Consider the following 16,950-nt stretch of genomic DNA (forward strand, 5'->3'; position numbering starts at 1 on the left):
TTTTACCATAACTTCCTATGGAGAGGCAGTTCTATGGTCAAAGAGCTGACATATGCAAGGGCATCCAGAAACGAACCAGAAATTGGGGCCTCCTTGGAGAAATGTGTCAAAGTACAGGAATAAAAAGCTACAAAAGAAATAGCAGCCCGTTTGGGACAAGTGTTCATAATTATTTCTCTCTGCACCTGGCAAGGAGCTTGGTCTGCTTTGTTCATTTCTGTATCCCCAGCATCCAGAAGGTCCCTGGTACAGGGCAGGTAATCAATAACTATTAGTTGAATGAAGAAATGAATGAGATTTGGTAGGAGGAGTGTTTGGCCTGCATGGCACGAGTATTCTCCATCCTGAAGTGAATATGCTAGTCACAGGGCAGCTTGTGGAGGAAAAGATGCTATTACCTGGATGTGTTTTCTTTTGCAACCCTGTCTGCTGCCATGGTGCCAAAGCATTTGGTTTGCCAAGGACAACAGTGCCTGCAGCCATGACCTCGGCACCTGCACAGTCCCAAACTGGCCTGTGAACGTGCACTGTGGAGAGGCTAGCAGAGTGGAGCTATGCCTTTACCTCCCTGCCTAAGTGAAGCTGGAATGTGCTGACCCTAACATGGAGCAACTTTGTAAATAGTGATGGACACAGCAAGCTGGAAGAGGGGGAGAATCCTCGTGGTCCCCAATCCTCATGGTCCACAAGCCCGGCACCCAACCTTACTGTGGGGGAGAAGGGGTTACCAGCAACGTTCCCCCAGCACCTCCCAGCACCACAGTCACCTGATTCCCTGAATTATCACAGGAAGAGAAAAGAGAAGCCTGTGTCCTCCGTCCCCTATTGTTCTCCACCTTCAGCAGGCAACCTGCGGGCTCCTCAGGACGGATGGAACAAGAGGAGAATAACCTGGGGAGCAGCACCATGCCAGAAAGCGATGGCGGGCACAATCGAGCCTCTATGTAAGTTATTAGGAACTAACTCGGACAGGGCCAAGGTGAACCCCAGTGTCCTCCATAACCTGGACTGGTACCCTCGGGATAACATTTAAGCCAGAGAACCTGGCATTTTCTTGGACACTGTGACCAGGGTGGGAATCAGGTGATCCATTCTCCCCAGCTGCCCCCATCACATTGTATCTGGGCTGGGTGGCGGCACAGGAAAGACAAAAAAGGAAATGACAGGTGCTGGCTGCTTGGAGCCAGTCCCGGCAGCACGTGTGTTGGCCCCGACACCCTGCCAAGTTGCAGCTGAAGATTCAGACAGGGGAGGGGGCCGAGGCCAGGGGTGGAGGCGATTTGGGAGATGATTGGGGGAAATACCACAAACTGGCTGAAGCTACGGAGGTAATGCAGGCACAAGAGAGAGAAGAGAGGGGAGCAGGAGAAAGAAGGGGAGAGAAGCCATGTCCAGGCACATAAGATCCAGGAAAGAAGAGCAGCCAGCATGGGAAAGGCAGGAGCGGGGTGCCCTGTGAAGCCAGGAAGAGCACACAGCTTCCAAAGCAAAGCAGGGAGAGAATCTGACTCACAAGTTGAGCAAAACTTAAAGCTGAACAAAATATTAAAGGGGAGTTAGTGTGAATTTAGAAAGGCAGACTAACTGTCCCCAAGAATCCATCTGGCCTCTTAGGAGAGTTAGTGGACTCTGCCATATATAGCGCCCGTTCCCAGATGCTTGGGTAACACATCATAGAGCCAAATAGAGAAGCACAGGACCGGAGTCTCAGGGTTTTCAAAGCCATTCTGGGGAGGGAGTGACATTGTGTGAAATCACTCTCAGCTGGCCCCTCTCCAGCTTGAAGCCCTGCCCCTCAGCTCCACGCAGTCCATCATTCTGACCCCGCGTCCCTCTGGATGGCTGTCCCTCAGGACGGCTGTCCCTCTGTCTGTCCCCGCCCCGGGCGCAACACTCACGCAGGTGCGCGGGCAGGCGGATCGAGTCTTCCTCCATCCTGAGCGCTCTGGGCACTGGAACATGAAGTGGAGTCGAGGAAGCGTAACTGGGCACCGGGCTCTCGGGAGGTGTATATGAAATTCGCTCTTGCTGTTAAAAACAAAGGCAGGAAGAGGGGAGGGGGAAAGACAATGAACGCTTGGAACTAGGTGTGAACTAAGGGAGAGGAGCAAAAGGGACAGGGGGCATCTGAGCACATGCCAAGCAATCCCGCCCGCCCCCTCGACAGACGCTGTTCTGTTGCATTTCAGAGCTCCAGCTTTTGGGATCTATAACAGAACTCTGGAGAGGTTTATAACACAGGGCTTTTCCTTTGGACTCGGATCAATGGGTGCCCACTTTTTCTCTCTGTACTAGAGCTTTTGTTCAAGTAAAGAGGGGAGACAAGGCGGAGGAAATGATTAAGTACGTCCTAGAGCAGGGGTGGGGAACCTTTTTTCTGCCAAGGGCCATTGGGATATTTATAACATCATTCTCGGGCCATACAAGATTATCAACTTAAAAATGAGCCTGCTATATCTGGTCAAACATTTCATTAACTCACCCCTAATGCCTTAGAAGAGCTAGACCAAATGATTTCGAAGGCCTTACACGGTCCATGGGCCGGACATTTCCCACCCCTGACCTAGAGAATGGCTTTAAAGACTACTCTCAAAAATGACTTTCCAAGTCCCATAATAATGCCACCAGTACATTAAAACACGTTTCCTCTCCTCTGGCAATATCCCTAGTCTAATCCAAGTATGATCCTGTACTCAGGTCAAATGAGAGATCTGCACAAAGTGATGGACTATAAATTCCAGATTTAGTTCATCAATCTACAAGCAAAACGTTTCTATTATCTACCAATCTCATTGTACAACAACCAGCCAAAATATATATCCAATGTTTAATTTTTTTTTCTTCAGAGCAAGGAATTATCTGTAACGTTAACTTCTTGTTCCTTCATTTTCTATCTAGAATCAATATTTCCTTTTCTTCTGAACTGTTTCAGAGATTCAAAGAATCACCTGCATTTAAGAAAACGACTATCTAACTAAAAACACGCAACAGACAAGGAAAGGGGAGGGAGGGGGCTTCGGCAGATCCACTGTTTAAATTCAAACAGGCAGTGTTTGTTAGATCAATTAAAACAACTGGATGGGATGGAAAAGATAATTATTTGTTTGAAGTTAAAACATGGCCAACAATGGCAAGAAACCAACCCTGGAGCTGAGGGCCAGAAGAACAGTGCAATTTGCATCTTAGATCTGCATACCCACTAGTTTGACGCGCAGGCCATACACACTGAACATCACTTCCGTTAGTTTCTGTGGTTTAACTGGGCAAAGCAAAGTGGGACACACCGGGTCTAAAAATAGGCTGGTGGGGAGGAAGATCAGTCAAATGCCATTGTGAAAACAGAAATCAGGAGCGAAAGAAAAATCACAGATTAAAGTAAAGCTCAGGGGTTTATGTTTTGGGAAGACAGTTCTCTAACATTTTCTATTTCATCAAATATGCGAAGGGAAGCAGGGGAGTCCCAGGGCCTATAACCAAAAGTCAAGTTTTTCTTCTGTTCATACCCTGGAAAGTTTGGTGGTTGTGGTAGGAAGTTTCAATTTTAAATGACTATATACATATTTTTGTAATCTCCAAAGGGAATGGCCACACCTTCCCTGAGGCATCCTCTACCAGCAAATTGGGCATTTGGAATATTTCTGTTTAAACATATATCCTAAAGTTTCCTGGTGGATTTGCTAACTAGGGGCAGTCACATACATGCCAAATTTCATTTCTGTATCAATCAAGATGTTCTCTGAAAGGTCACCCAGAGGCGAAACCTTCAACTTCACTTTTCTTGAACTTGATCAAACATCACACATAATTTGAGCAACTCTAAGGATGAGTTATATTTTTCGTGTTTGGGGTTTTTGGGGTGAAAGAGGAAAGACATGAACTCACATGGGAAACATACAAAAATCTGTTCAGGGGTTTTTCAAGGTAAAACAGGCTTTGAAAACATTGTAAACATAGTCTATAACAAATGCTCCATACGCTTCAACCCAAGAGTAATTCCCACCCTCCCCCCACCCCAGTCCCAATATATATCTGGAGATCTTATCTACCGTTAACTTCATTCCCAGAAATAGCTTTCTGTTTTTTTTAGGGTTTTTTGCAGAAGTGAAACTTTTGATGAAGAAAACTTTGTGCAGCCAAAGAATTTTTAAATGGGTTGGCATGAGTGGGAGAAAAAAGAAGACGGCATTTCAGAATACGATGACTTTCCCTTCAAAGCACGAGATCCAGTCCCTACGAGTGACAGGCCACCTCATCCCAGCTTCCTCATCCCTCACCACCTCTACCAAGGAAAACTGGGTGAAGCCCAGTCCTCCATGAGGATTTTACTTTATTTTGTGGACAGTCTAGCTCTGGCTACTTACGAAAGAGTTGAGCTAGGTGCCACCTTTAAAAGGTGTACGCTCTGACTTGCTGAATCGTCAGTGTGCTGTGCCTTCATCGCACTGCACTTTCTCTGTAACAGCCCTGGGTCTGAACTTCTGCAAGGACCCCTGTCCCTACTGCTACACCGAATGTCACACTTCAGTGCTTGCCCTGGCATTTTACACCACCTTCCCTGACATGTCCACACAATTCTGGATGGAAACAACTGTGCTATTTTATTTTATTTTTTAGTATGTTTTTTATTGATCTCAAACAGAGGAAGGGAGAGGGAGAGAGAGATAGAAACATCAATGATGAGAGAGAATCATCAATCAGCTGCTTCCTACACGCCCCTTCCTGAGGATCGAACTCGCAACCCAGGCATGTGCCTTGACTGGGAATCGAACCCCGACCTCCTGGCTCATGGGTCGACACTCAACCACTGAGCCATCTGTACTATTTTATGATAAAACCTATAAAAAGAAGGCCAGAGACTGAGTGATGGCAGACCCTGAATTCCTCTCGTTCCTGATGATGGTTTCACTCAGCAATATTTTGACATCATAAACTTGGGAGACAGGAAGCTCTTGTTAAAAGGTTCAATGAAGAGACCAGTCAGGAGAAAGCTAAATGCACTGCTAGGGCCTCCAGTGATTTGCTAACAGTCATTACACACGACTGTGGCCCTGGGCTCAGCGGCCAGCCGAGGACAGGGAACCCCAGAAAGGCTGCAGCCCAGTGCCCGGGCTCCTTTCCGAACAGAACAAAACATACAGCTGGAATCCTTTGACTTTTTTTTGTTAATCTCTAGGGTGACCCACGCGGTCCTGGCTTTTCTATCTATTACTATAGCCATGCACTTAGCATTCAGCACACTGTCATCAATTAGAAAAAGGAAAATGAAACAAATCCGGCTATCTCAGATGGAAACATCTACAAAGAGAAGCTTAAGGAGCCTAACATCCACAATTTCCCAAACAAAGGAAACCTCCTTATTCTCACAATGGCTTCTCTGGTCAGACCCCAACAAAGAGAAGTACTGGCTTACAGCTCATTCACTTCTAGAACAAACTGCCAGCCCAATGAAAACCAAAGGTGTTTCACTTTATGATTACAGAGGGGATAACAATTTTCCCAAGAGGATTATCACCACTGGTCTAATTAAAGTAAAGTGCTGCAGACAGTGATATGGGTGCATTCACGTGTTGTAGGGGGATAAACTGCCAGAGGGGGTCAATGATGTAACTACAAGGGCCGTGATGTGGTTGCATTATTGCTCAGGTGCTGAAACAACAACAGGCTGCTCTCAAATGTGCAGACACAACCTGCAGATCAAAAGGGAAGCCGTGCCATTTCCAAGGCCAACTGTAATATCCGTGAGAAGGGTGGGTGGGGGGAGGAAGAGCTGCACCGAGCTCTGAAAAGAAAAAAAATGAGGCTAAAGATAGTTTTAGGCAAAAGATGGAATGTAAATTTTACTATTATAGAAAGCTTCCCCCCTCCCCCCCAAAAAATGTAATGGAATATGGAGTAGGGTCAATATAAGCACAACTACTAAAACCAGAATGAGTTCTATTCCCCCCTCTTCATTCCTTCTCCAACCACAGAGGGCCAGTGACAGGTACCCATCCAATGGTGTTCATTTTTATTTATTTATTTATTTATTTATTTATTTATTTATTTTAAAATATATTTTCATTGATTTCAGAGAGTAAGAGAGAGGTAGAGAAAGACGGATACACCAATGATGAAAGAGAATCATTGATCGGCTGCCTACTGGGGATTGAGCCCACAACCCGGGCATGTGCCCTAACCAGGAAAGAACTGCTGACCAAGGTTCATGGTTCCACATTCAACCACTGAGCCGTGTTTGCAGGGCACTGCTGCTCTTTTTTAAACTGAGTGCTGAGGAACCTGTGACTCTCATGTAAAACAAGCTTATACATTATGCGCCAAGTAGAAACATTGCATTTCTCCCCACCCCTTACCCCATGGCTGCATAGTATGGAAGAGTGGAAAAATATTCTCATTACCAAAAAGTCTTTCCTATTCAAAATTATTCAAATCCTGGGGATCCCCCTGGTGAATTTATGCATTTGCTTTTATACCACTGACTCTTTGATGAGGCTGAAAGGTTAAGAAATATAGAGCCTATTGCTTATGAAATGTTACCTTCCTGGGAATAAAAAAGACCAAGCATTTTGGATTGAGAAAAACCGAAAGAAAGTTTGGTTGTGCTTCCTAAAAGATGGTTTGCAGGTCATTTCAAAGACTCCTCTACTGCAAAGCTGAGATGGTCCTTGCTTTAAGATCCATTTCGAGAACTAGTCCCATCTCCATTATAAATGCCAGGGTTACCCAGTGATGGTCTCTGAAGCCTGTGTAGAGCACTGAGGAGGAAGTGTCATGGAAACAGCGGTGACCATGACCATTTCCTGGGGAACGCTAGCAAAAATGCCACAGGTACCCTTCGCATCCTGCAGCTCTTTGGTGTCTCATTCGTGCGCTGAAATTCATCAACCCAGACAAGATGGAAAACAGCAGGCACCAGAGATACAACAGTCACATGGGTGATATTCAGTACTTTGAGGAAAGGACTCTTTTCCACCCTGAAGGTTTTTAGGAAAGCTGATGCTTGTACTATAGTTGTTTCCTGTACACTGAACAGAAGAAATCTCTTCTATGGGAAGCTATTTTCTGAGATTGCTAAACTGAAGTCTGAATACACATTTACTTAAGTACCCTCTTCTGGCTCCAAAATGATTTAAGGTGGTGGCTTTGGCTTTCTTTAAATAAGCTTTCATTAACACATGACCAAAAAATGCGCAAGACTGAAATTTGAGTGGCACCGTTTTCTAGGTTTTTGGCATCATGGATACAAACAGACATACACAGGAGCCTAAACTCCTGAATGTCGATCTTATTCACATGAATAACTACGTTCAATATTTTGTTTATCCCAAAATTTAGCGAGATCAACTTAAAGAACCTGATAAAAAACGCAATTGTGGGTCTTCTTTAGATAATATACATTATATATACAGACCATGGCTTGTTGGGCATCTCCCCAGAAAAGTATACCTTAGGATCCGGGATACATCTTAGGAACTGAGGTGTTCCATTGAATTTTGAAGTAGAAAACCAGGGCCATCAAATCACAGCAGTGCAGTTGCAATGCTATCCTCCCATCCCATGCAGGCTCCAGAAGACACCTAACCCAGCGGCCCCAGTCAGCTCTTCTCCTAGTGGCCAGCTCCTCCCCTGAGAGCAACATCCCTCTGGGTTAGGAGTGGGGAACTTTTTTTCTGCCAAGGGCCATATGGATATTTATAACATTATTCGTGGGCCATATAAAATTATCAGCTTAAAAATGAGCCTGCTATATTTGGTCAAACATTTAATTAACTCACCCCTAATGCCTTGGCAGGGCCAGACCAAATGATTTCCAGGGCTTTCTACAGCCCACGGGCCGGACGTTCCCCACCCCGGCTCTGGCTGCTGAAGGTATTAGGTTTTTACAGCCCAATTTGTCTTTGGCTTTTAACATGATTGAAATGATTGGGGGAATAGGAGTACCCTGTAAAAATTAGGTGGATGGGAAATATATTCCTGGTCTCTAGAGCTTCCTCTCTTGGTTACCCAGACACCCATTCAGCCCCGCAGTGGGGGTACAGGGGTGTAGCGCCCAACAAGCCACATTCACTCTGATGCGGGCATCTTCCTAGGAGCACAGCTTCACCAGTTTAAGGAATGCTCTTGCTTTGGACATAGAAGAAGATGGGTTCGGGACCTGAAATATGCAGATTCCTACAGATTTATAACTGAAATCCCCCCTTTCCTCACCTTCCTGGCCTATTATATCCTAAAATCAGAAGACAGGGTATTGTGTTTGTCAAATAGATACAAGTAAGTCAAAGCATCTTAAGTCTTCCTTTTACATGGAATGATGTTATCTATGCACAGCGATGTGAGCAAAGTGAATAAAAAGATAGACGGAGCAATCAAGCATTGCTATAAAAGACCATTAAGCTTTTCTATGATCATTATGAAATATTTCAGCACTCATCAGGCCACTAGGAGACCAGGCCTATACTATCTGTTATGAATTCCCAGATGGCCCAAATATTTAAAATGTTGGGTCATTTTACCCATAAATACATATGAGTACTCATGCACGATACCATGTGTCCCAGTCTTAGTTGGACAATACCATCACCGCAGGAAGAGGAGCTACCATTAAGAGAGCCCTTGGAATGTATTTCCCATGAAGCCTTTGTTTCAGACTCACAATAACCCTGTAAGGAAGGCTTCATTATCTCCACTCCACATGAGGAACCTGATCTGAAGCTCACAGGGGTTGAGCAACTTGTGCAAGTCACCAGCCTGAGAAATAGGATACCAGTTACAAAGAGAAACACTAAGAAATGACATTTAAGTAGCGCCAGCCAATCCACAATGGCTTCACAACTTATGGGGAATCCCAAGAGATAAATTCAAGTGTGTGAGAATTGTCACAGTTTTAGTTTATTTCATTGCTTTGCACCCTCAGAATTCCAGCAGGATTTTTGAGGGTCACTAAGTCAGGCTGCTGACTTTCTGAAGCTTGTTGCTTATCTTGTAGGGAGCATAGGTGGAGGGAGTCAAAGCATTTAGCTGAAAGAAGGGGACCAGGGAGAAAAATGGCGGAGGAATAGACAGACGTGTTCCGAGCCTTGTCCCGGAGCAGAAAGAAAGAACAGCTGAGGGTCGCACTAGGAGTGTTTGTTGGCAAGTTGGGGGACGGCTGAACTCCAGAAGAAGGTGGGAGACTGCTAGACGGGGTTCCTCTGACCTGGCAGCTCCCACTGCGGCTGGGTCCCCTCCCGGAGCTGCGGGCTTGGACGCTGAGTCTCCGCCATCTGGAACCGGAAAGTGGAGCTTATTGGAAGCCTGAGAATCCACAACTGCGGCACCCACAGAACAGCTGCGAGCCCCAGAACAACGCTCCCCAATTGGCGCAAACACACGGGTTCAGAGGAGCTCTACACTCCACCACGGAAAGGTCAGATTCCGCCTGGGATAAGGTGAGGTCTCTGGTCCTGGCGGGAGAGAGGAACGCGCGTTTTGCGGGAGCTGGAGGACCAGGGAAGTCTGTGCCTAGAAAAATCCGTGGCTGTTGGGGCTGGCGTGATCTGTGAATGTGGAAAGGGGTCCTCAGAGCTGCTAACAGAAGGGCTCTCTAAAAAGCAACCCATTTTGATCTGAAGTGCAGGGACACCCTAAGAATTTCAGGGGTGTGCTAGACTTACGAGCAGCCACGGAGTGCGCACACTTGGGCTTTTTCCTCTTGAAATTCTTGCTTCTGATTACTGAGCCCAATTCATAGGATCACCCAGTTGGGGACACCCCGGGAGACTGAAGGGGAAAGTTGTTTTTCTGGAACCTGGGGATCGGAGCGGGGAGTGACCATCAGAGAGCCAGCTCTGAGGCAGCCCACTGCCACAAACCGGTAGTGAGTGCCACAGGGAAAGAAGGCTCTAACACTGCCTAGAGAGGCCATAGATAAACCCGGAAGTCAATCCAGAAACACTGCCACCCAGGGGCTGAATCACAAATTGACTCTTGTGTAATAAAAAATAAAGGAATACGAGAAATTAAGACACACCGCCTGCTTAAAATCAGGACTGGCTTACAACACTGAAGAGCAGTGGAACGCAGGGAACTGCAATACTGTCCGGACTGAGAAACAGGCGTGCCAAACAGAACAACAGAGGAAGTGAATGACCTTCACTACTCCACATTTTATTTTTATTTTTTATTTTTTAATTTTCATTTTTTGCATCTTTTACTCAAGAAACTAATTTTTTTTCCTCACTTGACTTTACCTTTTTAATTATTACATTTTTATTTTCAATCCGTATTATTACTACTGCTATTTTATCTTTTTTTTTTTTAAGTGTCATTTTATTTTTTCTTCATTTTGTTTTGGGATTAATGTTCTACATTCTATTTTTATATTTCCTTTAGCATCATTTTACTCTATCTCAAATCTACCTTTATGCCATCACTCTCTTCCTCACTTTTCCCTTTTCGGTGTCCTGTTTATCTTACCCCTTTCCTGCTTTAGATTTTCCCTATTCTTTCTGTTTACCCCCTGTTAAAATTTCACCCTACTTATATATCTAACCTCCAATCCCCTGCTCCAAGTCCATACACACCTCTCTCTTCACTGTCTTAACTATCCAAAAAATTGTTTTTCTCTCTGTACTTTTGTTGTTGTTCGCTTGAATGTAGATTATATCGAATTTTTATGCTTTTTTGTGAGATTGTTTTGCTTATTCTTCTTTTGTTTATTTTTTTATTTGTTTAGTGCTTCTGTTTTCCCTTGCCTCACTCAATATTAGTTGGTGTTGTAGTTTGTATTAATCCCCAGGTACTTGTTGCTGGCATTTGCTGGGATAAGTGATTATTCTATTGGAGTTTTATCCCCAATATATATAGTCTGTTTCCCTTTCTCTCTTAGTCTCTTTCTTGTCTCTCTTACTTTTTTTTTCCCTTTTCCCAATTTCATTTTGACACCCCTTTTTTTTTCTTCTTCTTTCTTTCTTTTTCCTCTTCTTCTTTCTCTACTATCCCCTAATTTGCCTTTCTCTGGTGGTCACCTTTATTTGGGGTTATTAATATCGTGAATACATTTCTGTTCAGTGCCTTGTGTGTTGTACCTGGTAGTGCTGTATTTTGTGCCTTTAAATCAACGCAGGAGAGAGAGAACTACATAACCAGACACCCAGAGAAGAGAGACCATGGGGAGACAAAGACACAGCCCGCATATGAAAGAAAAGCAGGCATCACCAGAAAAGGAAGTAAACAAAATGGAAGCAAGCAACCTTCCAGAAAAAGAATTCAGAGAAATGGTCATAAGGTGGCTGAAAAGAATGGAAGACAAATTCGACAATATGAGCAAGAACCAAGAGGAAATGAAGAAGAACCAAGACGAAATGAAAAATGACATCGCTGCTGTAAAGAACTCAATAGAAAGCATCAAGAGTAGACTAGAAGAAGCAGAGGACCGCATCAGTGAGCTAGAAGACAAGATGGGAAAAAATACCCAAGTAGAGCAACTTCTAGAAAAAAAAATTAAAAGGCAGGAGGAGAGCCTAAGGGAACTTTGGGACAACATGAAACAAAACAACATCCACATAATAGGGGTTCCAGAAGGAAAGGAAGCTGAGCAAGGAATAGAAAACCTATTTGAAGAAATAATGACAGAAAATTTCCCTGATATAGAGAAGAAAAAACCCACACAAATCCAAGAAGCTCACAGAGTCCCAAGCAAAATGAACCCCAAAAGACCAACGCCAAGGCACATTATAATTAAATTGGCAAACACCAACGACAAATTAAGAATCTTAAAAGCGGCCAGAGAGAGACAGAAAGTTACATACAAAGGAACCCCCATCAGACTAGCAACTGATTTCTCAACAGAAACTCATCAGGCCAGAAGGGAATGGAATGAAATATACAAAGTCATGCAAAGGGTCTGAATCCAAGAATACTGTACCCAGCAAGGCTGTCAATCAAAATTGAAGGTGAAATCAGGAGCTTCACAGACAAAAAAGGACTAAGGGAATTTATTACCACCAAACCAGCAATGCAAGAAATGCTAAAGGGTCTGCTGTAAAAAAAAAAGAAATAGGAAGCGAAGAAGGAACACAGGTGTAAAGAATAGGAATGGCGACAAATAAGTACCTATCAATAATAACTTTAAATGTAAACGGATTTGCCAAAACCGGTTTGGCTCAGTGGATAGAGCGTCGGCCTACGGACTAAAGGGTCCCTGGTTCGATTCTGGTCAAGGGCATGTACTTTGGTTGCGGGCACATCCCCAGTGGGAGGTGTGCAGGAGGCAGCTGATCGATGTTTCTCTCTCATCGATGTTTCTAGCTTTCTATCCCTCTCCCTTCCTCTCTGTAAAATATCAATAAAATATATTTTTAAAAAAATGTAAACGGATTAAATGCCCCAATCAAAAGACATAGGGTAATGGATTGGATAAGAAAACATGACCCATATATCTGCTGTCTACAAGAAACCCACCTCAGAAAAAAAGACGCACACAGACTGAGGGTGAAGGGATGGAAAAAAGTTTTCCAGGCAAATGGAACTGAAAAAAAAGCTGGGGTAGCAATACTTATATCTGACAAATTATATCTCAAACTGAAGGACATAACAAGAGATAAGGAATGCCACTTCATAATACTAAAGGGAGCAATCCAACAAGAAGAAATAACTCTGGTAAACATATATGCACCCAATACAGGAGCACCCAAATACATAAAAAAACTCCTGGAGGATATCAAGGGAGAGATTGACAGCAATACAATCATAGTAGGAGACTTTAATACCCCACTATCACCATTGGACAAATCCTCTAAACAAAAAATCAGCAAAGAAACATCAATCCTAAATGACTCACTAGACCAGATGGAATTAATTGACATCTTCAGAACATTTCACCCCAAAGCCACAGAATATACATTCTTCTCAAGTGCACATGGGTCATTTTCAAAGATAGACCATATGTTGGGACATAGGCAAAGTCTCTTCAAATTCAAGAAGATAGAAATCATATCAAGCATCTTCTCAGACCACAGTGGCATAAAACTGGAAATCCACTACAATAAAAACAACCCAAAGAAATCAAACACATGGAGGCTAAACAGCATGCTATTAAACCATGACTGGGTTACCAGAGAGATCAAAGAAGAAATAAAAAACATCATGGCAACAAATGACAATGAAAACACTACAATCCAAAATCTATGGGACACAGTGAAAGCAGTCTTGAGAGGGAAGTTCATAGCTCTACAAGCCTACTGCAAAAAAACAAGAAACAATGGTAATAAATTACCTAACCCAACAACTCAAAGAGTTAGAAAAAGAGCTACAAGAAAAGCCCAGTGTAAGCCGAAGGAAGGAAATAATAAAGATCAGAGCAGAGATAAACGACATAGAGACCAAAGAAACAATACAAAAGATCAACAAAACCAAGAGCTGGTTCTTTGAAAGGATAAACAAGATTGATGAACCTCTAGCCAGGCTCACCAAGAAGCAAAGAGAGAGGACCCAAATAAACAAAATCAGAAATGAAAGAGGTGAAATAACAACAGATCCCGCCGAAATACAAAGGATTGTTAAAAAATACTACGAACAACTCTATTCCAACAAACTGGACAACCTGGAGGAAATGGACATATTCCTAGAAAAATATAACCTTCCAAAACTCAATCAGGAAGAATATAAACAGCTCAATATGCCAGTAACTATGGAAGAAATTGAAGCAGTCATCAAAGAGCTTCCGGCAAACAAAAGCCCGGGGCTAGACGGCTTCACAGGAGAGTTTTACCAAACATTCAAGGAAGAACTAAAACCTATCCTCCTCAGACTATTCAAAAAAATTCAAGAGGAAGGAACACTTCCAAGCTCCTTCTATGAAGCCAGCATCACCCTAATACCAAAACCAGATAAAGACAACACAATGAAAGAGAATTACAGGCCAATATCCCTCATGAATGTAGATGCCAAAATCCTCAACAAAATTCTAGCAAATCGGATCCAGCAGTACATCAGAAAGATCATACACCATGACCAAGTAGGGTTTATCCCAGGAATGCAAGGATGGTACAATATCCGAAAATCAATAAATGTGATACATCACATAAACAAATTGAAAGATAAAAATCACATAGTCATATCAATTGATGCAGAAAAAGCATTTGACAAAATCCAACACCCTTTCTTGATAAAAACTCTCAACAAGGTAGGAATAGAAGGATCATACCTCAACATAATAAAAGCCATATATCATAAACCCACAGCTATCATCATACTCAATGGGCAAAAACTAAAACCATTTCCCCTAAGAACAGGAACAAGACAAGGATGCCCACTCTCACCACTCCTGTTTGACATAGTACTGGAAGTATTAGCCATTGCAATTAGACAAGAAGAAGAAATAAAAGGCATCCAACTTGGAAAAGAAGAAGTAAAGCTGTCCTTATTTGCAGATGACATGATATTGTACATAAAAAACCCGAAAGACTCCATCAAAAAACTAACAGACTTAATAAATGAATTCAGCAATGTAGCAGGATACAAAATTAACACCAAGAAATCTATGGCATTTCTATACACCAACAGTGAACTTACAGAAAGAGAGACTAAAAAAGCAATCCCATTTTCCATTGCACCAAAAAAATTAAGATACTTAGGAATAAACCTAACCAAGGAGGTAAAAGACCTATATGCGGAAAACTACAGGACACTGAAAAAAAGAGATAGAGGAAGATGTAAACAGATGGAAGAACATACCATGTTCATGGATTGGGAGAATCAACATCATCAAAATGTCCATACTACCCAAAGCAATCTATAGATTCAATGCACTCCCCATTAAAATACCAACAGCATATTTCACAGACCTAGAAAGAACTCTCCAAAAATTTATATGGAATAAAAAAAGACCCCGAATAGCCACAGCAATCCTGAGAAAGAAGAATAAAGTAGGAGGGATCTCAATACCAGATTTCAAGCTGTATTACAAAGCCACTGTCCTCAAAACAGCCTGGTACTGGCACAAGAACAGACATATAGATCAATGGAATAGAATAGAGAATCCAGATATCGACCCAAACCAATATGCGCAATTAATATTTGACAAAGGAGGCATGAGCATACAGTGGAGTCAAGACAGTCTCTTCAATAAATGGTGTTGGGAAAATTGGACAGATACATGCAAAAAAAATGAAACTAGATCACCAACTTACACCATACACAAAAATAAACTCAAAATGGATACAGGGCTTAAATATAAGACGGGAAATCATAAAAATACTAGAGGAATCCACAGGCAGCAAAATCTCAGACATATGCCAAAAGAACTTTTTCAGTGATACTGCCCCTAGGGCAATGGAAGCCAAAGAGAAAATAAACAAATGGGACTACATCAAAATAAAAAGCTTTTGCACAGCAAAAGAAACCATCAACAAAACAACAAGAAACCCCACTGTATGGGAGAACATATTTGCAAATGGTATCACTGATAAAGGTTTAATTTCCAACATCTACAGGCAGCTTATACAACTTAATAAAAGGAAGATAAATGATCCAATAAAAAAATGGGCAACGGACCTAAATAGAATCTTTTCGAAAGAAGACAGAAGGCCAAGAGACACATGAAAACATGCTCAAAGTCACTAATTATCCGAGAGATGCAAATCAAAACGACAATGCGATACCATCTCACACCTGTCAGAATGGCTATCATCAACAAATCAACAAACGACAAGTGTTGGCGAGGATGCGGAGAAAAAGGAACCCTCGTGCACTGCTGGTGGGAATGCAGACTGGTGCAGCCACTGTGGAGAACAGTATGGAGTTTCCTCAGAAAACTGAAAATGGAACTCCCATTTGACCCAGTAATCCCACTCCTAGGAATATATCCTAAGAAACCAGAAACACCAATCAGAAAGGATATATGCACCCCTATGTTCATAGCAGCACAATTTACAATAGCTAAGATTTGGAAACAGCCTAGGTGCCCGTCAGCAGATGACTGGATCAGAAAACTATGGTACATCTACACAATGGAATACTATGCTGCCATAAAAAAGAAGGAATTACTACCATTTGTAGACACCTGGATGGAACTAGAGAACATTATGCTAAGTGAAATAAGCCAGTCAATGAAAGAAAAATACCACATGATCTCACTCATTTAGGGATAATGAAAAACATTATAAACTGATGAACAAAAAGATAGTTACAGAGGCAGTAAAGCATCAAACAGACTGCCTAATTACAGCGGTAAGGTTAGGGAGAGGTGGGGGAAATAAGAGATCAACTGAAGGACTTATATGCATGCATATAAGAGTAACCAACGGATGCAAAACATTGGGGGGTGAGGGCATGTATGGGAGTGGGGTGGGGGGGGCAATGGTAAGATATGTACACATATAATACCTTAATAAAAATTTGAAAAAAAAATTCTAAAAAAAAAAAAAAAGAAGAAGGGGACCAAATGCGATGTCCCGGAGAAGTTCTCCTAGCATGTGCTCTGAGCAGGTGCAGCCAGTAGAATCCATCCAGGGATGTGTTACCTGTGGGCATGATCAGCAGGTCCAACAGGGCATTTACAGACTTCTTGCGCATAGGATGACTTCACCTTGCATAGATAGCTCATCTTGGGGAATTTTTCAGTAAAAATATGTTACTTTTATCTATAAAATTTTCTTTAACAACAACAAAATACATTTCCCTCTCTCAACTCCTTCCCATTTATCCAAGAGCATCCAATCGAAATGTACAGGCGAGACAAACAGGTGCAGTTAGGAGGAAAGGCTCCTGTCAACATTTATTTGGAACCGGCATCGTCCAGATTTCCATACCAAGAAGGATCTAAGCCTGCCTCCAGAAACACCGTGGCCACAGTCCAACAAGCTTCTCCAACGGCCTGAAGATGAGGCTCCCAGTCTCTCAAATGAGGACTGGATGAAGGCACTGAGGACATGTGTAACCTGTGGGGAAAAGGACTTAAAGGATCCTTGTAGG

The 16,950-nt window shown here is 42.7% G+C and overlaps 1 protein-coding gene across 1 annotated transcript in view; it reads right to left on the reverse strand.

Moving 5' to 3' along the window:
* The window catches only part of ETV6 (ETS variant transcription factor 6), a 234,745-nt gene that overhangs the window by 127,871 nt on the left and 89,924 nt on the right, over nt 1-16,950 (reverse strand). Inside the window, exon 2 of the mRNA XM_080659934.1 lies at nt 1,899-2,028. Coding sequence (XP_080516060.1) covers nt 1,899-2,028 — 130 coding nt within the window. The remainder of the gene's footprint in view (nt 1-1,898; nt 2,029-16,950) is intronic.

Source organism: Plecotus auritus (genome assembly GCF_963455305.1).
Source record: "Plecotus auritus genome assembly, chromosome: 3".
Taxonomy (NCBI): Eukaryota; Metazoa; Chordata; class Mammalia; order Chiroptera; family Vespertilionidae; genus Plecotus; species Plecotus auritus.